At 32.5% G+C, this 26,504-nt stretch overlaps 1 protein-coding gene across 3 annotated transcripts in view; it reads left to right on the top strand.

Moving 5' to 3' along the window:
• Positions 1–26,504, top strand: part of LOC113392040 (serine/threonine-protein kinase MARK2-like) — a 169,193-nt gene that overhangs the window by 64,029 nt on the left and 78,660 nt on the right. The window contains exon 2 of one of the 3 annotated variants that reach the window (XM_064219326.1): positions 6,823–7,482. The exons of 1 other annotated variant lie outside the window; for it this stretch is intronic. In XM_064219326.1, coding sequence (XP_064075396.1) covers positions 7,006–7,482 — 477 coding nt within the window. In that variant the 5' untranslated portion in view covers positions 6,823–7,005. Of the gene's footprint in view, positions 1–6,779; positions 7,483–26,504 lie in introns of all 3 variants that reach the window. One more of the 3 variants, XM_064219325.1, reaches the window with a different exon arrangement.

The raw sequence follows: 26,504 nt of genomic DNA, 5'->3' as shown, positions 1-26,504 counted from the left end.
CCGCAGGTGTGCGAGTGCATCATTACTATGACTTATAATATCCGTAATGAGACCTCTAGTCAGTTTCAGCTGCATCGATGTCGTAATCTACAGTTTGCTATAAAACTTATCGAAAATGTTTTAGTTTTAGATGCCATGATTTTTTTTTTATAGTGTAATTACATTGAATGTAACTTTTTATTTAAATGCATTCAAATTTCAATTTTATGTATAGAAATTAAAACTCAAAAACATTAAATAGTTTTATGTTATAAGGTAATGTTGAAGTTATTTTCACTAACAAACGAAAACGGCTTTTAACAACAATACTTGTGTGTCGTGTGATGAGAAACTAAAAGCTTACCGAGGCATAGACGAAAATAAATATTTACCCCGCATCATTACACCAAAGTATCGTCTTTTGAAATCGCACAGTTTACACTAACCTGCAGCGACGTCCGTGATTATTATTTCAACGTGCACTTTATTCCATTCTCCTGGTCTGTCTCGTTTTTCCTTTTAAATTTACCCTTTGTTTTCATTTATTCAAACTTTGCTCGTGATATTTTTTAATCTGGCCATGCCATTAAGCTTACGTCGCCTGCCCGTGACTCTTGAGGTCTGTTACTTAATTCATTATCTAAATTTGTTCCGTCCTCTTCTATTTCATTGTTTTCTACTTATATCTGATTGTATAATGATTATTTTAATTTATTACAGTTAATATTCTTTGCTCGTGATTTTATTTTCTCTTAATTTTCTATTTAATTTATAATCCCATTAATCGTTCTCTGTTTTATACGTCTTTTAAGTTTATGCTTTTTATATCTCTCCATTTAAATTAATGTTGCTACGTCTGACATCTAAAAGTTTTTCATTTAATGGGCTATTTAGATCTGCAATGAACCTCTTCTATATTTCCTCTAGTATCCTTTCCTTTATGTCTCAAGTAATGCACTCTTTCATCAAACAGACCCCGTATGCCTGTTTATTATATTAAAGAAACTATGTAGATAGGAGTTGATTTATCATCGAGACTTTAAAAAAAAAATTTTTTTTGAAGTTGTAGACGACGTGAACATTTATAGACACAATTTAACGGCTCGTCACTCGTAATTTAAATAAGTTCTAGTGCTAACGATGTACAATAACGATTCGTCGAATATACGAATCTGACATTCTAGTAGATATTATATAGATTAAATATCTAATATTATCTCTTCAGCTTCTAATCTATTTACATTTCAAAGGATATCCTGACTTTCGTGTAAATTTAGTAAGGTTGTGGTTTGGACCTTGCAGACTAATGTTTGTTTATAGGATAAATATCTCACGACAGTCTTAACGCTTGTAGTCCCTTTCATTTTAGTTTTAAAACTTCTTACTCTGTTACATGTATGCTCAACGTTAACTTAAAATAAATCACTTTGTTTAAGAATTTAACTAATCTGGCTATTGGTGACTAGAAAAAGGATTTGATTTAAATCAATGGAGTATGTGTTTTTTTTAGAAATTGAATTTTTAAACGTGCTTAATAGCACATCGTGCATACGATATAAACGAACGACTTACGAACGACTTACGAACTTATTTTCTAATGAATACAACTATGTATTAGGTCTCATGGTTTGGGGTACACTCACAGAATAAGATGCGGTCCTAGTGCCTGAAAGCGTCAACTATCTTTCGTATAACCTATTAGAGTATAATTCAGTTGGTGATTATGAGGGTCTTGTTTTTACTTAAATAACATATAAATACTTTTTATTAAAATCGGCTTAGTATCGGTGTCAGAATTTATCGATTACAACCAAACGAAGCTTTCCTCTTTATAAAACAATAGTTATAGACATAGAATTGCGCGTTAACTATCCAAAAAATAATAATGATAACAGAAAATATTTCACAGACAATATCCTCCCGTTAAATGAGAACATATTGTTGGTCTCGGTTTCAATAGCAGAATAACAGTTATCACGTCGTTCGATCCGTCCGCCATTTCCGAAATACCTGGACACGTCGGAAAATCACTCGTGTCGATATTATCTCGCGCTATAGCAGGGCCTTGAAATGTTCACTCATAATAGTGAAAAGCTCTCGTTCATTTATCAACTGGACTTGAAATATTTTGCTAGTTTATTGATTCCATGTTACTATATAATTTGGTGTGGCACAAGTATTTATACTTGATAAAGACAAATTCGTCAAGTAGAAAATGACTGTGGTATTGCAAGGCAAGAGATTATTTTATAGTCTGTGCTTTATGTATTATAAATGAGAAAACTCATAACGCTTTAACCGCAGAACCGATTTAGATGAAGTTTGCAACGGAGATAGTTGTACTCCCCGAGAAGGACATATGCTAATTTATTTAATTCAACTCTCGAGCTTGTAAAATGGGGGGTGACGGTTGGTGTAACGTGTACGTAAAGTATTATTAGTGTTTCGTATCTTTAATCGGAGTTTTTACTCATTTTACTGTACTTTTACATTTTGTTCAATTAGAAGAATTGGGTGCCCATAATTTTACTTGTTTCTGTATTTGTCTATTTAACATTGAATTCAAATGAACTATATTTAAATTGTCTGTTAAATTAATATAAAATGTAATCGTATTTAAAAGATCAAAATGTACGAAGAGTTTGTGAACTGAACTTATTACTAACTATGAAAATAATGGTATACATTACGAAATGTCCTTTTGTATAATGTTTTTCATAAAAAAATATTACGTATCTGTCCATTGTCAGCGAGTACCTCGACGTCTAAACGAAGCACAACATCGACGCAAAGATACGCTTTGAATACAAACTCGCAACAATGTATGATAGCCGGATGAAATGAAGAGGGGTTCCTATAATAGATAGTCGAATACGTCGAGCTGATTTTGTTGGATATTTCCTTAGATGTATACAAAGGATACCTACTTATATATGACGTGTATGTGTATAGTGATTGTTATTTATTTAGTTTTGTTTATATTGTAATTATAAATTTTAATAGAAATAACTTAATTGTAACAAAATAATCTACTCAACACCATATTTGAAAAACGATTCGTTTTCCTTATGGAGTAATAGTGTCTAATGACGTTATCCTTTATAATTGACGCACTAGTATCTGTCCTGTCATAATTTTATGCTACGATCATTCCACCGTCTCCAACGTTAATTCCCTTTATTTCTTTTAAAAGAAGTAATATAGCACAAATCTATATTATTGAGCTCTGTTTGTCTGTTACTGTGTTACTATTTCACGGCCAAATCCATGAACCGGATTTGATCTAATTTGGTATGAGACAAGCTTTAACCACAAGGATCTTTTTACACTTAATACTTGACTAAACCTTAAAACTCGAAGAAGTCGTAGACGTTGATGTGCTGTAGTGTGAAGTGTCACCGAGCATTGAGTTACAACAAAGTGGTTATTATAAAAATCTTGTCCATAAAAATGTTAAGTTGAACGCTGCCTATTATTCTCAAAAACCGACGTCCATTCTTTATGTACAGACCTTATTTTTATAAGGAATCTTCATTCAATATTAATAAAACATTTTGTTCGAAACTCGATATCGTAGTACAAAGCCTATATTGAACACTAGTTAAAGTTTCTCTGTTATTTGGGAAGCAAAAGAAAATTCGAAATTCAATATCTATAGCAAAATAACGGAATTCTAATAAAAACAACGCGAAAACGATATCGGCATGTTTACAAACAATCTCGAACAGATGAATGAACCAAACCAATATAAATCGACCTTGGACAGGAACAACGGTGAATACTTCACTTAGTTCATTCGGAATGAATGAATTCATTGAATTCATTCAAGTATCGTACCGTACAAGTGTTAATTTAAGAAAATTATATATATTTCTTTTGTCATTTGTTTTGTAAATTTAAGTAGCTGTTACGCTTTAAGTATACTTACTGTTATTTTAAACTTTACTGAAAGCGTTGAATGTTTTTACTTTTGTAAACTAAGTATTCCTTTTGAGTAACGAAGATATAACTTTATGAATGAGGTCTTTCATATTTGATTTATTTATAGATGCTATTTAATATACTAGGTTTGAAAATTGTAAATTGGTTTTGTAATTCGTTTCTAATACAAGCGTAAGACGTTTCTTGTCCTCTTAAATAATTCAATTACAACATTTAATATATATCTATACTATTATTATAAATGCGAAAGTAACTCTGTCTGTTACGCATTCACGGCTGAAGCTCTGAAACGAATTTGATGGAATTTTATCTAACACCGGACGACCCCTTAAACTTTAAAGAAGCCGCGGGCGACAACTACTATATAATAAAACAACATTTTTGGACAGCTGACAAGAAGAAGTTTCATTTTTATTGATATTAATTATACGTAAGAAACAATGGGATATCAAAGAGGTTAAACATAGGAATTTGGATACACAACAAAATACACTTTAAGTATTCTTGGTTAACACTTTCTGGGATAGTATACTCCTATAAAAAACATAACAATTAATTTCAAACTGTAAATATAAAATAAAAGCCAGTGTCATTATGATTTTTATCAGAAATTTATATTAATCTCCAGAATCATAATCTCGGTCGAGAGTATTTTGTATGTACATTGATCGTTCATAAAAGGATACTGTATTCGTACACTACCCTATTTTTAAATTTCAAATGACGTTATATCTCGTTTATTGTAGAATGTTATTGTTGAAACCTATGACAATAAACGATTCATACGAAACAATAACTAAAATAATTTAATATTGTTTGACATATAAGGTTCACATCTACTTACCACAAAACCGTATCGTCGTTAGACTTTAAAACAATAAAATGGTTTGACTTACAAGTGCAACTGGGCCGTGACCTCTCCGTTTATATTACTGACCGTCGCGTGCGCATATGTTAAGAATGTGGGGGACGTGCTTTATAATAATACAACAATCAAAAAGTAATCTCTCTATTGCAAGATCGTGTGTCGATGTCTTTTTGAAGAATGCTTTTAATCATAGACACTCTCTTTATTTGTTTTAGTTACTTTTTTTTTGTCTCTGTGTTATGTTTATTGTTATTCTATATTCAAATTATATAATTAATTTCAAGTAATTGTCGTATACATATATCTTTGAATAAGTTATGGTGAACAAAAAAAAAAAATTGACGAAACAATAAACTTTTGACGAAATTAATGAAATATTAAACCTCTAAATCGACCAATAATAATTTTGTTATGTTATTATTGGTTGATTATTCGGTAAATGATTATATTTTGACAGAATATATTTATTTTATAAAATTGATCATTAACCTCACGATCGAAGTATTTTCGTAAATACAAATATCAATTTATATTAGGTTTCGATGAGATGACTCAATCGTTTTTTACTGAACTCCTCCTTTGTTTTATAGATAACTAATTGTCTCTAAGTAGGCCTGTCATCGACTCAATGTGCGTGCACTTTCACATTATACAATCGAACCCATGACTCACAAAACATTCACTAACGAAACATGCTAATGACTCCAGTTTCCAGTTTAGAATTTTACGGCTTTCGTTGGAAAATTTGGAATCATTGGCGGTACGGAAATGTTTCTGAGTATTTTCTGTTTTAATTTAATAACTGTTCAATTGCTCATATGCAAGGATTTATTTAATTAATTAATTTATCTATTCAGGTTACCAACAAAGCCTGGTAATGTCAAAGGAAAGTACGGACATAAATGTTGACTTAATCATACGTAACACAACACTTATAGAAGGAATACTTAACGGTATAGGTTTTTTCCGGTTCTTCTCGGTAGAATCTACATTCCGAATCGGTGTTAGCTTTACTTGATATAGTTCTGTAAAAAGACGATTTAAAAATTCATGTAGAACTATTTGATTAAAGTGTATTTTGATTTTTATAAATGAAATACCAATTTATATTTTTATTGTAAGACATCGAAATTAATTTTGATGCAGACATCCGTTTCAAGAACTAAAATGAATTCAAAATTATCTTTTTTTTCTATAAAATTATGTATACCGAATTAAAAGGTCAACACTAAATTATAATATTCATAGAAATCCTGCGCCTCAACAAAGAAAATTACAAAGGAAAGGTAAAACATGGAATTCACTTAAAATTCCTTTGATGCTAACGTTTAAGGATAATGTGGTTTACTCTCTATTGCCTTCTTTACATAATTTAGGGTTGAATATTAAGTGTTTTTAGAACGCTTGGTTCTTAATTTAAAAAATCTAAAAAATAATCTCCAAACTCTATCAATAGGTTATTATTTTTTTCGATTTACTTATCGGTGAGTAAAAAAATTCAATCTCCCTTTGAACTTCTACAATGCTGAACAATTTTCATCTAAAATGTTAACACAAATTGTAGTAATGTAACCAAAATAATGCTCGACGAATTCGCGAAGCTTTAAGTGATTAATTCGAGAGACGTCATTTGTCGGGACGAATAGATGTTCAACCTTGTTATCTGCAATTACATCAATTGGTATGACTTCACTGAAACATTGACCTTTTGCGGATTAGGATGGGCCTCGCCCATCAGCATACAAACAATCATTTATCTCCGCTCTTATCATTCGAGTATCATTGGATCGTTACAAGTTCTTGAATGCTTCTAGTGTGACAAGTCAGTTGAACGACAGCGCTCGTGCGCTAAGGACGCGCGTGCGAGTTTTAACGGTTTTTTTAATTATCGTATTAATACTATTGTTTGTGCATTGCGTGAATGCTGATGAATCACGTGAACTCACGTTGTTTATTCTCAATATTGTAAACACTCTGTGATGTTTTGAAGCTTTTTTTCTCCTTAACCGGTCCGATTTACGCATCAAACGCAGACAAATGTAAGCATTGGCGATTCTTCGGAACAAGTGTTATTGTGTACGATAATGCGGGAAGTGTAAAGTGAACGGATTGCAGTGTTTCACGGAATTCATTCAATAAAAATGACCGATTAAGTCGTCGATTGTCAAATCGGTATTTTCGAGGTACCAGGGGAAAAGAGATCGCGAGGAGTCGTAATGTACGAGGTATCTTGCGTGGCCGGAAACAAAGTAGATGCTGCTTACGCAGTGAAGAGCTTGTCTAACGTAATTCCACCAGGGATGGGGCACACTGTGTCCGTCCAGCGCCATCACGCGCACTCACAATCGTACAAACACAAACCCGAACCGCCTCCTGTGAGCAAGCCTGATGCCTTGAAATCCCATGTGATGCGACTCTTGAAGCGGTCGAAAAGCCACACTCCGGCCACCAGAGTGGCAGAAAGTCAAGGAGATCCGAGGCTGTTTGATCGCAGGACAGTGTTTTCGAAGCCTGTAGCCGATGAGCAAAGACGGCGGCGGAATTCGGCGGAACGTCGCCGTAGTTCCGACAAGCGAGTGATGGTGACCATCGTAGACGGGCTACCAGTGGTGGTGACCGGTCAGTCTCAACTGCCTCCACCACCACAACACCCGCCACCGGTCACCTATCACCGTCATTCACACCGAGATAAGGTATGGTTATTATGTAGGTTAGTTAACGGTAGCATTTAAAATTCTTTCGGTATAAAAGATTACATATAAAGTTAAATTGATCTCTTAAGTTAATTGGGTCAATTGGCCGTGCATATTTATGAAATTGAATTTAAACTACGTGAGATAAATATAAATAATGTTAAAGACATCAAACTTTTCTTGCCTCTAAACGTTTATATTTTTATATATAGCTAATGTTTGCATGGAAAATTATTTGCTCGTTTCTGAAGATAACGTATGTATGTAAGATAACATTTTGCAAATAATATTAAATAAATAATAATCGCTTATTATTTTTGACTTGAATATAACTACGTCAATATAGTTATTATTAAAAAAAAAAACTTTACGTTTTAAACATTACGATTGTGATAATAAATATTGTTTTGTTATATCATTAGTCTTTACATAAAAAAATATCTATCCTAGCTATTTTTCGACTGTCCTGACCATAGAGATCATAGTTTATCTGTAGAGTAATGGAAATTATATAACATATCAAATACAGTTAAACAAGAAGCACAGGTGACGCTACGTGTAAATAAACTGTTAGTCATTTTCTTCTCAAAATGGTCTCTCGAGTTGTGCCGTTTCTCCGTGAATAAAGGAAAAACAAAATATCAGTATCAGTATAGCAGTCATAACATCGGTAGCAGTTAATTCCGCACAAACGAAGTAGCGTATAAAAGCTAGTTAGATTATAGTTATTAGATTGCTTATCAAGTTCAAATGTTTCCATACATATGTAAATCTTATTAATATAAATAATCATCACGAATGCCGCGTGACGAATCTCGGCGTCATTTTAATTTATCATAATTACGTTCACGTTTAATGTGTGCGAACAGTCGACACGTGAAGTTATCTCCTTCGTTATATCTGAAATAAAAATAATCAGCTGTTTGAATAGTTGGCATTGAGGTAGTAGGGAAATGTTTCGTGTCGCCTTTATTGTGTTTGATCTGTAACCGATGCCGATGTATGTATTGTTAAAGGAGATCGATAATCTCAAATCCAAGAAAGAACTGTCGAGTTTTCTCGTACCTAATTTGTCTGAGTGTGTGTGTGTTTTTTTAAATACATTATTACATGATGTTTTCCTTGGTGGAAATACTATTCCTAGTAGTAGGAATTTTACGGGCTCTTACTGAAGTACAGTTATCGATATCAGAATACCTTAATCGAACAATATTTGTACAGTACTTGCGTCCGCAGCTTCCTTGACTCGTCTAGACGTTTTCCTGATAATAGGTTTTATATAGATACTAGTGCACAGTTCGTTTGCGTGTAACACTAGTTGATGATATACGATATACATACCTACGGCTGATATGTTAAAATGTGAGTTAAGAAGATTTCTTGTAGTCATAAATTAAATAATTTAAAATCCTGTCGCCAGTAATTTTTCCGTGACGTTGAGACATGAAGCGAGTTAAGATTTTATTTGTAAAGATTAATATTTAAATAAATGTAACGTATATGATTTAAAATACAAGATATATTTGTGACATCTTAAGTTGTACAAACAGATGATGGTTTTTGTGAACTTTATTCGTATATCGAAAGTCTCTTTTCAGGTGGGTTTTCTTTTTTAAACTGGTGGTTTTTATCAATCATTTAGTAAAGGTGATGGTTCTGTACGTGTATAGTACAGATTGTATTTTAACATGTTATAAAAATACCAAAGTCACTTATTCTTTAAGTCACAATAAGGTATTATTATTATTAGAAAAAGGGTGCGATATGTCAGAATGTTTAGTGGTGAGGCGGACAGTCTTAAGTGCAAAAATAATTCTGATATAGCCATCCGCTATAGAATAGAGTGTGATGTCATAGTCACACTAACAGTTCCAAGAAGCAACATTGGGTTCATAAGTCACTTACCAAGTAACCCAGTAATAATAAGATATTCCGTAAATATAAATATAATATCTAATTGCTTCATTTCCATAATCAAATCATCGCCCCCGATCGCACCGTAGACCGAGATTGATTCTCGGCAGGTCGTTAACCCTGTTCCGTTTATAGTCGTATTCTATTCGTCGATTTTTCGGCACACATGTTTAGGTACGTGCTTGTTGTATGCATTATGAAATACGTTTAAACGTTGCCGTGTAAAAGTGATAGTGTGACTAATGGAGCGATTATTGATAGGGTTACCTACTATTTGTATAGAAATGAACGAACGTTTTTAATTGTTTTATTCGTAGTTATTGGTACAAAGTTTTTTTACGCGGCTTCCGGTACTTTGGCAGAATCGTCACGCAAGGAAAAAGCGTTATGTTTTAACCCTCCAGGCGACGTTCTCGTTCTGTCTTTTTTCTAATATGTACGGTACTATATATCACTGTTTAAAAATATTTTTTGTTTGATACATGCGGGGGTTTTTGTTTGATAAATTAAAAAAATGCATGTTGTCCTTTAATAATTCTCAAACGTTGTTGATTTATTTAATTGTATCTGTTACTTTATATATACGTAGCGAAAGCAACTTCTTTCCGACCGGGTGGCCGACGACACTTTTTGTTTAAGTATTTATGGCTATGGCATTAAATTTTGACCTCTGTGTTCGAGTAGTGTGTACACCGGTTTTCATGGGTACGCCACTCCGAGGTCCCGGGTTCGATTCCCGGCCGAGTCGATATAGAAAAAGGTCATTAGTTTTGGTGTTCGTGGTACCGTCGTTACTTCTGATTTTCAATAACACAAGTGCTTTAGCTACTTACATTGGGATCAAAGTAATGTATGTGATGTTGTCCTATATTTATATAAAATGTATAAATCCAGAACAAGGTAGAATCTTCTTTCCGAACCGATGTCAGCGTTACATTAAAAGCTGGCAACTATTTGAAGTGTTAATAAATCTCTATTTGAATACAGTATATTTTGATTTTGATATACCATTTACTGGTGTGGCTTAAACGCGTATCGTGGACGTAATACTTTGGTAAATAAAGTACATAAATACATAGTATTGTTGTCTCTATATGAAATATAAAAGTACCTATGTATTATATATAGATTTGATCGAATAACACTTTTGCTTCATTTAGTGCTTTTATCAAGTCCGTCTAGGTAGGTAACAACCACCACATAATGCACCGCCAAATAACAAAGTTGGAAGGTTGAATGAGCCTGTAGCTACAGGCACAAGGGGTACAACATCTTAGTTCCCAATGTCGGTGACGTATTAGGTGTCGTGAGGAATGTTTAATATTTCTCACGACGTCAATAGTGACCATGTACCATAAGGTGGTCCATTCGCTCGTCTGCCTACCAAGTTCATAAAAAAAAAAAACATTTATGAACTTGGTAGCTTATACGTACGGCTTACATGATGCATCTATTAATAAACAGAGTTGTCCTTCTGGTATAAGATTGTTAATTTAAAATATGCCATTAGTCTCTTAATATAGATAGATTAGATAATAATATCTTATATACTTTTTCATTTGTGGTGTACAAATTCAATTTCATTTTAGCAGTTATTCACTTCAGTTCAGATGAGCTAGATAAAATGGGGGTTATAATTTATTTTTATTGAAGTGATCTGTCGCACGAGTCGCAGCCCTAGAGTTGGCTCCAATTTATCAATGCAGAACAGCGAGGAAGCGCAGTTAGTCCGCAATGAAATCAATTTTAACATGAAGTGGAAGATAAATTCGGTACGTTTTTAATAGCAACGTTAGTACAACGAGTTATCCTCTTTTAACTTAAGATATCTGTAGTACGTAAGAGCAGGATAGATAATGAAATATAATTGTCGACGTTTTATAATCTATATAACTATTGACTGTTTATTGCGTAATCTGAATGGAAAGCGAAAACAACAACAGTAACTCTTGACTGAAAGGTGAATTCAGCTGTCTCCTTTTAACTTAAGAGGCGCGTGATAGGAAAGAGCAGAGTAGATAGTAAAGTATAATTATTGACGTTTAATAACCTATATTAATAAATAGGTCGTAGGAACTCTGTGACCGAGTTGAGAGTTAATTACAAAAGCAGCTTGAAATGCTTCAAACATTATTTCGTATTCTTAACTTCGAGGAAACGAAAGAATCAAATAAACAATGACAGTGAAGGAAACTCATAGAAGCTCGTTTCAATAGGGAATACGATTAAAATAATATTTTTATATTAAATGTTTGATTATTAGATTTGGTTGCATAAACTACTTCTTGCCGGTTCATCTTCTCGATGGTTCGTATAGAATTTATACCCCGAAACAGTGGTATAAATTTAATTTACTCATGTAAAATGACGATTCAAAAGTGCCCGCGCTTCCTTCTTGAATGAAGTACATTTGTATTTTGATTTAAAAAACGTACCTAATGTTACACAATAGGTATCCGATATCAGTTATGATTTAAGTTTTCCCTGTAATTAATAGCTCATGTATAAACAGCACGCTAACAAATTATAGCTAAGTACATACAATGTTTTGGTTCAGCGGTATATACTGGACCCTTTGTATTCGGTTAGAGTAGTTTTCAAGGAAAATAGTTTTGAACTTTGAAACTTGTATATAGATATTGTATTAAGGAATTTCTTGAGGGTACTTGTACCTATTTTATATATAAATATATAAATATGTTGTATACTTTAATTGTTTAGCTTACTTTAGGTACATTTGTTTTACTTGTGTCTATTTTATGTCGATGTAAGCGTTAAATGTTATGTTCAACAAATAAATTTCGTTTATTTTTAACCATTTATTTATTGATTATAGTGGGTTTGTTGATATCCATTGGCCAGTTGTATTGGTATTCCTCTGAAAGTTGAATGAAAGATAATGTACATTATAGGTAAGACATACGCAATCTTTTAAGTCCTACTGAACAACTAGCTCAGTCAATCCCAAGGATGCTCCACTTTACTAACGTTTTAACCTTAGATGCCACTAGTTTTGTCTTCTTCACTCTCATTTTCTGTTTAGTGGTGCTGTCATAAACAGTAGAGAATGTGTCTCTTTCTACTACTCTTGTGTTTATTAATTCCTCTTTGTCAAAACACTCCATTGTTGCTTTTACCCAACCTATTAGACGATGACAATAGTCTATCCCATTTGTTTCAAAAAATGAGTAAGCATTCTCATACGCTTGAGCTGCAGTGACACTGTTCCTGAAAAGGGCAAAATGTTTGACGACCTTTTGTCAAGATATCTGAGCTAGAGAGCACTACTTCTTGCATTGTCTGTTCCACTGCACTGTCTATTAATGTGTGGTGCCGTATTAGAAAATTCTCCACACATCCTCTTACAAAAGCAGTTATATAATTACCATGTACTTCCGAGTGGGGAAATGGGCCATCTCTCTTTTCCCAGTTTAGCCTTGCTATGTCTGCTCCTCCAATGTTTATTGTTCTATTCTCTTTCTTTCTATTGTACTCTTCTGATCTGTTTACTGTAACTGCCACTTTGGGGGCTTGTGTTCCATACCCATGAGGGCGAGTACCGGTGTATATATACAAGGCACTTATCAGTGATAGATTACGTGTTTGTGATTCTTCGAAAATTCTTTGATAAGTGGGGCCCTGAACTGATGTATCACTGTCTTCTGGGGTCAGGGTTTCTAAAATATACAATTATTTCTAAATTTATTAAATACTAAGAATACTAAGTAAATTCATAAAATATTTCTGAGTTTATATCTTCTTTTTTCAAATTAATGTAATTTTAAATGTACTCACAGTTTCACTTTTTATATTTACTTCAGTCTATCCACAATATATTGGTGTTCCAAACTTCCTGCTTCCCTTTGGAGTAGTAGGGCTCCGATGACCACCACTCACTCCCGGTAGCTCGTAGCGCGTTGACTTCACTGGGTCTCAGTAAGGTCCTGGGCAACTACGTCGATGTATTCTTGACAGTACCGCTCCTAGGTACTCGCCAGCAGCAGCAAAGGTTCAGCCGTTAAACTTCCGGTTGTAGCGGCGATCCACCTTGCTCCGTAACCAAAGACTTGCACTTTCCTCCTGGTTATGTCTGATGAGACACTATCCGGCTCGAAGGACCATGAACAACTAGCTCAGTCAATCCCAAGGATGCTCCACTTTACTAACGTTTTACTAATAAAGCTATTAGGTGCCACTGGTAACCATATTTATTCAAAAAATTCCCAAATGCTATATGCAAACAATTAGCGAATCTTGCCATCGCGATTTAGAATTATCTACAATTTGTCATAACGCCATCTAGTATTTATAAGTCGAAATATATATGTACATTAATTACGTATACACCTACATAGAATCTCTTAAAACCGAGGGGATCACTTGGCAATACGTAGCAATTCAGTCGTACGTGCAAAAACATGCAATCATAAAATAATAATAATAATAATTAAATTTAAAAAGGTAAATTAGCGTTTAATAAAAACAAATATATAAAACATTGTTTTATTTTTTTTTATTCTACGTACAATCATAATGATTAATATCACACAATTGATTAAGAGCAAAAGTATGTAATGAGATATGATTCCGAGTACAAGAGTTTTACTGGCCATATTTGTCTGTACTTATGTATGAAATGATTTGCTTTGTTCCTGGAAATATGTAGTCATACCTCGCTTTGATGTTAAAATAAGTGATGAATATTCGTTTTGTATCGAAAATATGTTTTAAAACATTTTGTTTTTGTTTTTTTTTTAGTTCTTTGTACTTTTGATTTTAAGCTAATTTCAAAGGTTTAAGAGTTTTTGTGTTAATAATAATTGTAATATAATTTGAAAATAAATAATACAATATTTGAATGAGATTAATATTTAACCTCAATATAGTTATAACAGTAAAGAAGATTAAATAAATATTACTTGAGATTTGTTGGTATTAAGTAATATAATTATTTTGATTTGTAAATAAAAAATAACACTGATTTTCATTGCAAATTTTATGTCTCATGCCGGAAGGCATGTATTTTAATATTTCTACTGTTTATACGTTTAATTTTTTAAGATATAGTAAGAAAATCTTTAAAGAAAATAACTTATGACTGCTTCTTAATCGTTTGTGTGCATGTGTGCGAAAATATATGTACGTACGTATAACACATATATTTTTTAATTTCATTCATCTCTTGCTTATCGATGAAGGAACATCACGAGAAAACCCACATGAGTCTGATGAAAATCTGTGTCATGTTTTCTTCTTGTACTAAAACAGAGTGATGGATTGTGATGTAAATAATATTGAAACCGTTATCCAGGAGAAGAATTATTTACACATGCTATGTAAACTGGTATAAGGAACTAGTTTAGTGTTATAAATCTCTAATTTTCCGAACTCTGATCAAATGTTTTATATCTCTCTTTGTTATTCGACGCTCGTTGCATCCAGAAGGCATTGATTCGATTGAAAAAGTGTTCACAAATAGCTCGTTAACTCGCTTTTGAAGTGCTGTATTCAATTTGCCAAACAATAATAGTACTTATATTCAATCAAGTAATTACTTTTATCGTATATGAACTGTTACTCTCTACACACAAATTAAAGTTCTTTTTATAAATGAAATTAAACCAAATTCATGGAAATTGATAAAGTAGATTACGTAGCTATATATATTAATATTATAATTGCGAAATTAACTCTGTGTGTCTGTCTGTTGCTCTTTCACAGCCAAACCACTGAATTTGATAGGAAGCGTGCTTGAATCTTAGGGAAGGACATTTACTTTTTAAACCTAAAACCTGTGGACTAATTCGAGAAATAGTATTTTATATTATTAAGTAGAACATACTTTTTTCCGTGACCAAGGATTTAAAAAAAACTGATGAATAGCTCTAGGCTACAACAATAAGTTTCATTGCGATATATCGCAAGATCAAACTGTCGAAAAAAATACTGCTTCCTTCCTAATACTATTCTTTACTCTATTGTCAAGGTAGTAGATAAATATATTTAAGAAAATACGCCCGATTTGGACATTATAGGTACTTATTGTGTTTGTTTTAAGCCGCTACACTTGTACGCAAATAGTCCAATATAGTCGGTTTCTTTTATCCTTAATCTTTTGGAAATACAGATTGTGAGCGCTGATAAGATTAAAAGAAAAACAGATCGTAAGTACACCGACACACCCTAAGACAAGTAGTAATCTATAGACGACCTCCATGGTCGAGTAGTGTGTACACCGGTTTTCATGGGTACGCCACTCCGAGGTCCCGGGTTCGATTCCCGACCGAGTCGATGTAGAAAAACTTCATTAGTTTTCTATGTTGTCTTGGGTCTGGGTGTTTGTGGTACCGTCGTTACTTCTGATGTCCATAACACAAGTGCTTTAGCTACTTACATTGGGATCAGAGTAATGTATGTGATGTTGTCCAATATTTATATTTATTATTTATTATTTATTTAATCTATACTAATATTATAAATTCGAAAGTTAGTCTGTGTGTGTCGCTGTTTCACGGTCAAACTACTGAACTTGAGTTTGATGAGATTTGGTATGAAGCAAGCTTGGGTTCCAAGGAAGGACATAGCCTACTTTTTTATGCTTAACACCGGAGGACCAACCCCTTAAACGCTAACGAAACCGCGTAAAATGATACTAGTCTTTTATATACTCCTACTACTACTGTACGAAAACCACAGTAGATACTCTGTAGAAAAGTCGGGCAAATAAAATAACTATACTCTATTCCGATGGGAATAGGAAAGAACCAAAACAAACCGTACTTTTCAATATCACGAGTGTTTTGTTGATAAGTCCCCTTTATGATTTACTACAAACAGTTCTTGATTAATATATCTTCACTTTTAATATAACATTATTTCACTTAACTACGTAAATCCACTCAAATTTGACTTTCAAAGTAACGAAAACCGATTTGCCGACATTCAAAACGGCATTTTTCGATGAACGAACAATTAAAATGGAGGCCTCATTAAGGATGTTCGCTAAACGAATGGAGAATGAATAAATTTATACAGATAAAAAATATATTATTTTAGTTTTAACATACAGTTTAGATTTTTTTTTTAAATATACATTTATTTAATTGGTTATAATATGGATTATAATATAATATAGAAAGATACATAATGTTCGATAAAAATTTTATTATTTTATATAGTAAGCTATACACAAAAAATTAAAATAATTAATTCATTTTAAAGAAATAAAAATCTTAAAATATAGATCAGTTTTATGCAAAGCAACACTTAGTTTATAGTTTTGAAAATAACACAAAAGTAAGATATTATTCGGAATTATCAAAAGTTTTTTTCTTACGACCTGGCTTTGTTTAAGCGAACTGTAATTGTAACCGATTTAGTATTTACGACCTTTTGCTTTTGCCTACTGACTTTTGATTTGCCATCAACACGGCCTACGCTGATTGAACATTACTTTTCAGTAAAATATATCGTTCTTTAGCATTCTCTACCCATTCACTCAATAATTTTCTCCTCACTAATGTAACTAAAATGTCAATTCAAAGTCAAAGTTGTTTATTTACCTTCTTTCCTATTCCCATTGGAATAGAGTATACAGTCGTGTATAAATCTGAGTAAAATATATAAAATAGCTAGTAGATATATATTATGTACCTCTTTGTTATTCGAAGCTCGAGGTATACAGGAAGTGAAGGATCGATTCCTGAAAGAGTGCACGTTAACTTCGTACATACACACAGAGTGCGTTGATGTAAACAAAGTTTTGCCGTTGAATTGTTCTCAAGCTAAAATAAAACTAATAACCGTATTTTAGAGTACATTTTTGTGTTTAGTCTTTGTTAACTCTATTTGTAAGGAGTACCAAGCAATAACAGTTCTTATATAGGTATATTATAGTCGGTTGTTAATGAAATGAAGATTTAAGGTACGTTCCTATGTATCTCATTCAAAGTTGCCTTGTTTTCAATTCTCAACATCATACTAGTCAACATAAATAAATGTTTATTTATGTGTTATGGTACATTATGTCAATGGAATAATGTAACCATTTTCACGTACAAACGTTATTTATCTTCAGGATATTATTTTTAAAAAGCGTTACATATCACAAACAAAAACAGCACATGAAGGATTCGTTTTAAACTAATAGAATGAATTCTGATGTTTCTTATACTTTTTTTTACATTATAAAACCATACAAAAATCTATCTAACCCGTTTCTTTATCTTTAAGTCCAATAGATTTTATAAATAGACTTGAATTTGAATAACTCGTCTAATATCTATCTCGCTTCATTTTTGTCGTTACAAAAAGGTACACGGGGCACATTGTATCCACTATGTCTTTGGGCTCTCGAGAGGCTTATACTGTAATATTTTTTTTATAATGTAAAAAAGAAATTACCCGCAGGGCCTCATATGGAAATATTTCCCTAGGGCCCCGGAATTAGCTGAGACGGCCATACCTCGAATATAAACCGACGATGAGAGAATCTAGGCGAGATTATATATTTATTAACAGACAGCCAAACAACCCAGACAGACAGGATACGTAATATATCAGTGTAGATACATTAGGGCACTGCGCTATGCAAATTGTTCGCCTGCAACACTGAATTCAATTTGTATAAAAGATTTGTTTTTCGGTCTCGTAGTTTTAAAGTGATTAAATAAACATGTTTAAAATGATAGGTGTAAAGTTATCTAGTAAAATTAATATAATATTAAATCTAATCTATATTTATCTACTTAAATAGCTACTTATACACACAAAATGAATACTAGGAAGATGTAGCGCTTCGGAGAAGGGTTTAGTGCATAATATTGTTATGTATATAAGGTTGCGCTTCGGAGTTTTACCCGTTTTAAGAATATTGTCGTGACAAGCGTGATTTACACGTCCTCGTGACTTTATATGACGTGATGAGAAGTGATGCACTTTACGAGTTATAAAGTGAAGCTTCTTGCGCGCAATGAGATTGTAAAATTTTAACGTCGAATTTCAATGCGAAATTAAGTTTCTTGAGTAAATGTTATGTATGTATATAAAGTGGTTGATTTATGTTTAATTTACCGACATGATAGAATTGTCAATGAAGATTTTTAATTATTCAATTTCAATTCAGTTTTTTTACATCTTTACATCTAAGTTGGATGATCGGAAATCACGCAGAATCTTCAAGTTTTACTTACGTGTATAAAATATAATTGGTCCCCGAATACTTAGAACGTGTTTGTGTAAAATACGTCCACCTTTCGCATTAATAATTATGAGATGACTAAAACTAGTTTAATTAAATATAAAATTAAGTGAATACTCAAACGGAAAGTTCGAACGTTTTTTTTTTGTGCTATAACGATCAATTAGAAAGCGCACGTGTACCGATTATTTTTAGACGTTTCCTGGACCATTGAAGACAGATTTAGTGTCTGTTTGATAGTAATGACTCGAGTTAAATAAATCTTATGTTTAGGTTGTGTTTGTTCGTGTTGTATTTAACTTTGCCTATTAATACATTTAAATATTACTTATGTGAAGCAAAACATTGATAAGGTTAACGCAATACAAAAATTTTGTAAAGATAAAAAACCGGCCAAGTGCGAGTAGGACTCGCGCACGAAGGGTTTCGTACCACTATCTATAAAAACAGCAAAAAAAGTCATGACTGTTGTATGCCCCCTTAAATAAATATATTATTTTGTTTTTTCAGTATTTGTTGTTATAGCGGCACCAAAAATACATCATCTATGAAAATATCGAGCGTCTTACAATCGCGGTTCATGAGATACAGCCTGGTGAGAGACGGACGGACGGACCGACGGATAGCGGAGTTTTAGTAATAGGGTCCGTTTTACCCGAACCCTAAAAAGTGCGTCGTATTTGTTGATTTTTCATACAGTATTTATAAAATTAATTTTATTTAGTAGACTTTGTATTTCATTATTCATTTCATTTTTGCGGGTTCTTCTCGGTAGGATCTGTATTCTGAAATAGCTGAACATCTAATGAAATTCTTTAATACGTCGTCTCTTGAGTTCGTTTGAGTCTACTTGAATAAGGAATACATATTTCGATTTCAATTGCAGATTAATATATCTTTAACATATAAAATACAGTCCGCCTTCATTCGAGTTTGATTTAATATCAAATATACAAATAAACAAGCCTTGGAATTTATAAGACATATATTAATAAGATCTTCTTCTTCCATACTTCTCTGTCGGACGTCATATCACAAGTAACATTATTTCTAACCATATCAATGAAAAATTAAATACGAACTCTAAAAGACGTGCGATGTACTTATTTTTAGTTTTCAACGTTATCATTAGCCTCGTCCTCGCTTAGTGTTTGAATATGAAACGTGCGAAAGTTTTATTTATAACATTAAAATTTATTTATAGTTCGGTCGTATTTTGGTTTGTTTTATTTCGGCGTGAAGTTATTGCGTCATTGAAATTGTATAATAGTAAAATTTTCGCTTGGAAGGAAAATATCCTGCACGAGTAAGAATATTTCGCATCATGTGCTACCATGTAGTTCAACTGTGGAATATTTTCGGTTTGTTAATTTAATTATAGATAATGACGAATGTAAAGAAAACAAAATACTTAGTAATCGTTTCGCATATATATATATATATATGTATGTATGTATAAATTAGACGCGTATATTAATTATTAACTGTGACCAAAGATTTTATGTTTCCTTATTTTTTTTTTTTTGTTTAATTTGCACACGATAACGAGGTCCGTCAGAATTTTCTGGAAGTCTCTGTTTACGCATACTTTAGTGGATACAATCCTATCCAGCCAGTCGTACAACTTAATTACAAGATTATAATTTATCGGTATTTATTAGTCGGTTGTTGTGTTACGAATATGTTAATAAGCACACGAAACGTGCTCTATACCTTATATACTTGTTAGAGTTTTGTTCTATGTATTTAAATTAATTTAATAATAATTTAGTATATTTAATATAACAAAAAATATTTAATTAAATATATAGGTATAAATTACAGTATGTATAAAAACGGACGTTACAGCTCGGTGTTGAGTCCGCTTGGTATTTAATTTCCTTGCAGTTTTCCAGAGCAATTTAATGCATAACCATAATTTTATCAAAATATAAGTGCTATGCAAGTGTAATAAAGTTTATTATAATTCTTTTTTAGTATTTGCATAATAACATGCAGCTATAAAAAAAAAATTACGTCGGTTCTCTGTGTCTTGAAGTAATCTATATTGGTATCATAATTCAGTAAATATTAAATCAAATATATTAATTGAATTCATAAAATTTATCATCGTATATAAATTTAATAAATTGTCAGCTTTTATTGTAAAAACTAATAATATGTAAAAAATATTCTATAAATGCTGCTTGCAATTCAACTTGATTAATATAATCAATATATAAGTTTTATAGTTGAATGAATGCATGACTCTTAGAGTCTTACGTTAAGCGTGTACTAAATTAAATTCTTACGAAACTAGTAAAATTCGCAACAACGAAGGAAAGTTCGTCGTCGTTTTGGCCAGTTCGCGATGTCAATTTACCGAGAAACTGGTTTTTATTTTGCATTAAACACAATAGATTAGAAAGTTGCGGTCGATTTCAAAATAACAATGCCGACCAGTAACAACGCTGTTTCATAAAAAATATTGATAACTTTATGATTGTCTTCCACTATATAATATTTATCGCTGAGATACTTCAGAGCCACTAAAAAAAAATCATTTTAAGTGTTACTTGGTCTCAAAGTCAAATATTGCATTTTTGACTAGTAATTATTTATTATAATTATTTTTTATGTTAATTTTCCTCATTACGTATAATATTATTTGAATCTCATATGATTGTCGAAAGTCTTGAAAAAATAAATATATAAAACACGGTAAGTTTCATGTTTAAACGGCTTCGAATTTATTTATCTGTACTTTCCACCACTAATCACCGTATCTCATGGATTTTCCAGTACGATCGCGTCAAATATAGCCACTTCAAAGAGGATCATTTGAAATCTGTACACGATGCAACGTATCACATGGATGCCAGTTGTTGCCATTTCGCTCATTATAAAATGTAATTGCTTTGTACGGCACATAATTGATAGTAAGCTTCAAAATTGAGTTTTATCATTATAATTATTGTTTGCCCTCCTCCCCCTTCATAAAGCGTTTTGAGACTGCAAGAAAAAGCATTTGGTGCATTTATATGACTCCATGAGATCGTTTTCACAAGTGGTTTTGCTTGTTGTCAGGGATCTGGTCGATGAGACTTAATTCTGATGCCGAAGATTCAGTACGCTTTACACAAACTTTGCCCCTAATTCCTCTCCTAGCCACGGATTGAGTTGAGGCACATGACCACACCGCTTAAAGGTACAGTTTTGTAGGAGTGTTACAACTTCAAAGATTGTAAACACATTTAAATGATTCTTCAAAAACATATTTTGAATCAAGTCTTGGACTCTCTTTTTTATGCGATATGCTCATAAACATTATCGATGTAAGTAATATTAACCATTTCTGACATCGCCAATGCGCCACCGACCTCGAGAACTAAGATGTTACGTCCCTTGTGCCTGTAGTTACACTGGCTCACTCACCCTTCAAACCGGAACACAATAATATTAAGTGTTGCTTTCCTCATAATAATATTGCAGAATTCGACTAGAAGTTATATGTATTTATATATATATATATGTGTATTAGATATCATTTGCACTTGAACAAATGCTTATGTAATTAATTACATTGCAAAGTTTGTTATATATATATTTGTTTTGTTACTATGTAGTTATTTACAATTCCGGTTCTAACCGGAAAATTACTACAATCCTGAATGTGATGATGATAAATCATTTGACTATCATTTGTTTGTTAATTATAATGTCTATTTATACATACTGCACATTACTCGTATTGGTGTAGCGTAGAGTCCTCGCATATCCTCGTCAAGAGCAGGGCCGGACCGTAAGTTTAGGGGGCCCTGGGCTAACACTACTTAGGGGCCAACCTAAGACATATCTGAACGTAGACTTGAATTAAATGTGTTTGATTAATTGCAGGACTCGCAGGGCTGCAAACCATACGATCTGTTTAATTTAATAAAGTTATGGATTCTTTCGCATTATCGTCTATTTTTGACTTTGACTTGACTTAGCTGGGGCCCAAAAAACCATGTGGTAGACCCAGCCCTGATCAAGAGGATATAGGTATTCAGCCGGCTGTGCGATGTTAACAGGTTTATACTTAAGTTTGAAATTTTGAGATAAACGTTATTGTGTATCTTTTAACGAAACTTTTCACGAGATTGTGTTTGTCTTTTGTTATGTTTTACGATCGAAATGTTTGCCTAGACGTAATTACAAATGTGAAAATTTAAATAGGTAACGCAATAGCGTTACCCATTTAAATTTTCACATTCCGGGAATACCCGGAAAAATGCTCGAACGCAGAGCGACGAGTGGAAACTAGTTGTAATATATTGTACAGAATCATCTGCCGTGGCGATATTGCAGCACAATTAATGGTCGGCCGATGAATACAGATTTCATATAATTACCATTACCCAAACATTAAACATAAATAAAAAAGCCGTTAAACCAAGGTAGCTAAGGATACACGTACCGCCATCTAGTGGCGAATAGAAGAATTTAGTTACGTTTAAACTTATAGAGGAAGTTTACCTAGTTTTCTTATTTTTATATTAACAATATATAAACATATATTATAAATGAGGTGTTATTTACAATATTAATATAATTGTTAGGACAATAGTTAAGTTAGTATTTAGTGATGACTACTCTTTAATATTGCTACTAGATGCTAGATGGCGCTGTCAACATAATCGTGTCTTGTTGAAATACATATGAATATGCAATGAAACTTAAATTACAGACTCATTTTACGGTACAAGCCTAATTCTTCCCATTTTTTTCTTGTGAGCTTTACCAACAAGAAAATGCAGTGTTTAAAACACTTTTTACACTAAACTTTATAAATATGTTGTCACATACATATATTTAGATTTTACTTATTATTTAAAAGTTAAAGTAAAGGCTTATGTCGTATAAGTTTCGTGAATTTAATTGCTAGTATTGGCTTGCTAGCATTTTATTGTGGAATTTTCATTTCATAATAAAATGATGTAAATTTAAATAGTCTTTAAAAACTGCCATTCGTCATTGACATTGTGAAAATGTTCAAGAAAAAAAAAAATTCAAACTTTCTCTCCGACATTGACGATATTTGTAGGTAATAAAAAATGTTTTGCACGGAGCATGTCTCCGAATAACTTATCGACTTGAAGTTAAAATCGTTTGTTATATATTCAGTCAATCGGCTTAATTAAATTAATAACTACACGATGTTATTTTTTATTTATATTTATTTATCATATTTATATCGTTACCTGTTTACATCGAAGTGTTATGGGGGATCAAACGATTATTGAAAATATGGAAGTGCTTCTCACGGATCATATAACTATGTTTTATTTGATATTTTTACTTTTTGTTTTCGTTTTTGTAAATGCTGTTGACATTATTGACCTTTAGAGCTTCGCTATCCGTGTGGTTAGGTACTAGAATGTGCTTTGAAATTGGGAGTCTTCTAGGGCTTTGAGTGATGTCCTGAGAGTGAGTCTAATGCGATCCACGACCCACGGCGTAGTCGGTGATGTGTCGAATTATAAAGGCACAATCAGCGCCATCTGTGGGTTCCGGGTTGTAACATACGCAACTATAACTATCACATATAATTTACGGAATCTGTAAATAGTTAATGCAAATTAAATAGCAGACAGCCTCATGTATCTGTAACCTAGACTTCGGGTTTATCTCCCACGCTTGAACTCATTTGTCCGACCAAAAGCCGAGCCACACTAATGCACGGTCTCACTAATTATATATGCAAGTAGACCGACGATCACTTAATTGTGCTTAGTCCATTGTATACTTACCGCACGATACAAGTACAAATGAAAGTGATCCTTGTGCTGCAGACGATAGGGTTTATAGTTTATTTATCGTCTTTTTATATAGCTATGACGTGCTGTTTAGAATAGTTTATGTTGAGACTAGGGATTTTTATTGGCTTTATTCGTGTTAGGATACGTATTCAAACTTATTATATTACAATATATTGGAGTTTGATTTGGTATACTAGCTAAATTGGTATCTTTCATAAAAACAACTCCTATTTATATTTTCCATAGAACTCTGAAACCTATAATATTCGGGTTTACACTTGGAATAGTATACTTTCGAATTTGAGTACGATGTTTTTGTGTGTAACATAAACTTTTAAATTAAAAATAGAATTTTAGTTATCGTTCGAATGTCAAATTCAAATTAGAAAAATAATAATAATTGTTTATTAATCCAAGTAAAGATCGGAGCGCGCCCTTAATTTATTTTTAATGGACTAAGTAAAGACTTTCTACTTCTGATTCTGGGTTTGTACATATATCTTTCTGATAATTGTTATCGATTCTAAATATTAATAATTATGATAATAGTCTCTAAATTTCTATTTGCATGATAATATTGTCTGATTAAGACTTACAATGGTAGATTAATTATTTCTAAGTTGAGCATAACCTTATAGTAAATGGTGTTACCAGTGAATAAATATACCATAGAATGAAGTTTAGTATTAAAATTAAATTGTAATAATAACATCATATTATTGATGGTATTATGGTTAGTGGTTGCTGTACGTTTAATTAATATTAATTGTATTAAGACACATATTTTATAAATAAAAGGTTTATAATTTTAAATAAGAAATAAATAATGAGAAATAACTAGTATCGAGATCATTCGGCGCAATAGCGGTTCACTGTTACACGCGCCGGCGCAGCCTGCGCTGACTCATTCGTTGCGCGTTTTCATTGTTGTGTTGTGACGCGAAGAAATATTATACAGTTTCAAATAATCAAATATATTACTGACGTTAATTTGACAGTTAAGTAATAAAGTATTAACGTTACATTACATTAAATCTTGTTGTACACAGAGAAAGTAAAGTTTTGAAATTTAATAACTTGACATGGGCGTCAAAATATCAGTAATGTCTGACTTGGTTGATGGTTGACGTTATGCCGTCACAGTCACGTGATTCTGTTAATTTTAAATTGAATGATATTGTTATAATATAACCATATCGATTAATTTAATGTAATAGACATTAAATTACTAGTGTATATAAAGCTTGTCTGTTCACGCTTTACACGAAACCAATAAATTTTAATCGTCTATCAAAACTAAACCGTATTATGACAAAAACGGTTAAAATTCATCAACGGAACGGAATCAACGGAAACAGGTTACAATTAATTTGCAAGATTCGACCTACGCATACTACTAATATCGGAAACCATATAAGATCCTGTAAATATGTATATATGTTATACATTTCTTAATTCTACATACCTATATTGAAAATAAATAGTAAAACGTCTCGCAGATAATCTTACAATGGACACACGTGTAAAATCACGGCCGTCTGACGTCGACCCACTTATCGGCCTGCGTTAATAATATCGGGCTTGAAAATTTGTATAATTATTTTAAGTACGATTTTTAAGCACAGACGAACACGTGGAATTACAAAACATTGAATTTAAATTCACCATTTTTGTTCATATATTATGGTCTGTCTCGTATATGTATAAGCATTTAGAGTGGAGACCGAGGAGTGGACGTCCTCAGGCACGGTGGAGTGCCGATTTGCGCAAGACGGTTAGCAGAAGCTGGATGCGAGTAGCCGAAGATAGATCACAGTAGCGTGCAATTGGAGAGGCCTATGTCCAGCAGTGGAAAAGTATGGACTGCTGCTGCTGATGATGATGCATAACTATGTGTTTCATACTCACATATATTTGAACTAGCTGTCCGTGTTGACTCTGTCGCGTAACATTTTCGCCTGAATTTATATGCCATCATAGTATGAAATGATAGCAACCTTCGATTGCCTTCGATTAAGATGAGAACTAATAGTTGGAACGCTTTGTTCTTTAAGCAGCAGATTTTTAAAAAAAATCTCTTTGATGATAATCGGTAATACATGTTCGTCCTGTAAGAAATATTAACCATT

Source organism: Vanessa tameamea, chromosome 27 (assembly GCF_037043105.1).
Source record: "Vanessa tameamea isolate UH-Manoa-2023 chromosome 27, ilVanTame1 primary haplotype, whole genome shotgun sequence".
In the NCBI taxonomy this organism is placed as follows: Eukaryota; Metazoa; Arthropoda; class Insecta; order Lepidoptera; family Nymphalidae; genus Vanessa; species Vanessa tameamea.
Note: the sequence above shows the minus strand (reverse complement) of the source record. Positions and strands in the feature narration are given on the sequence as shown.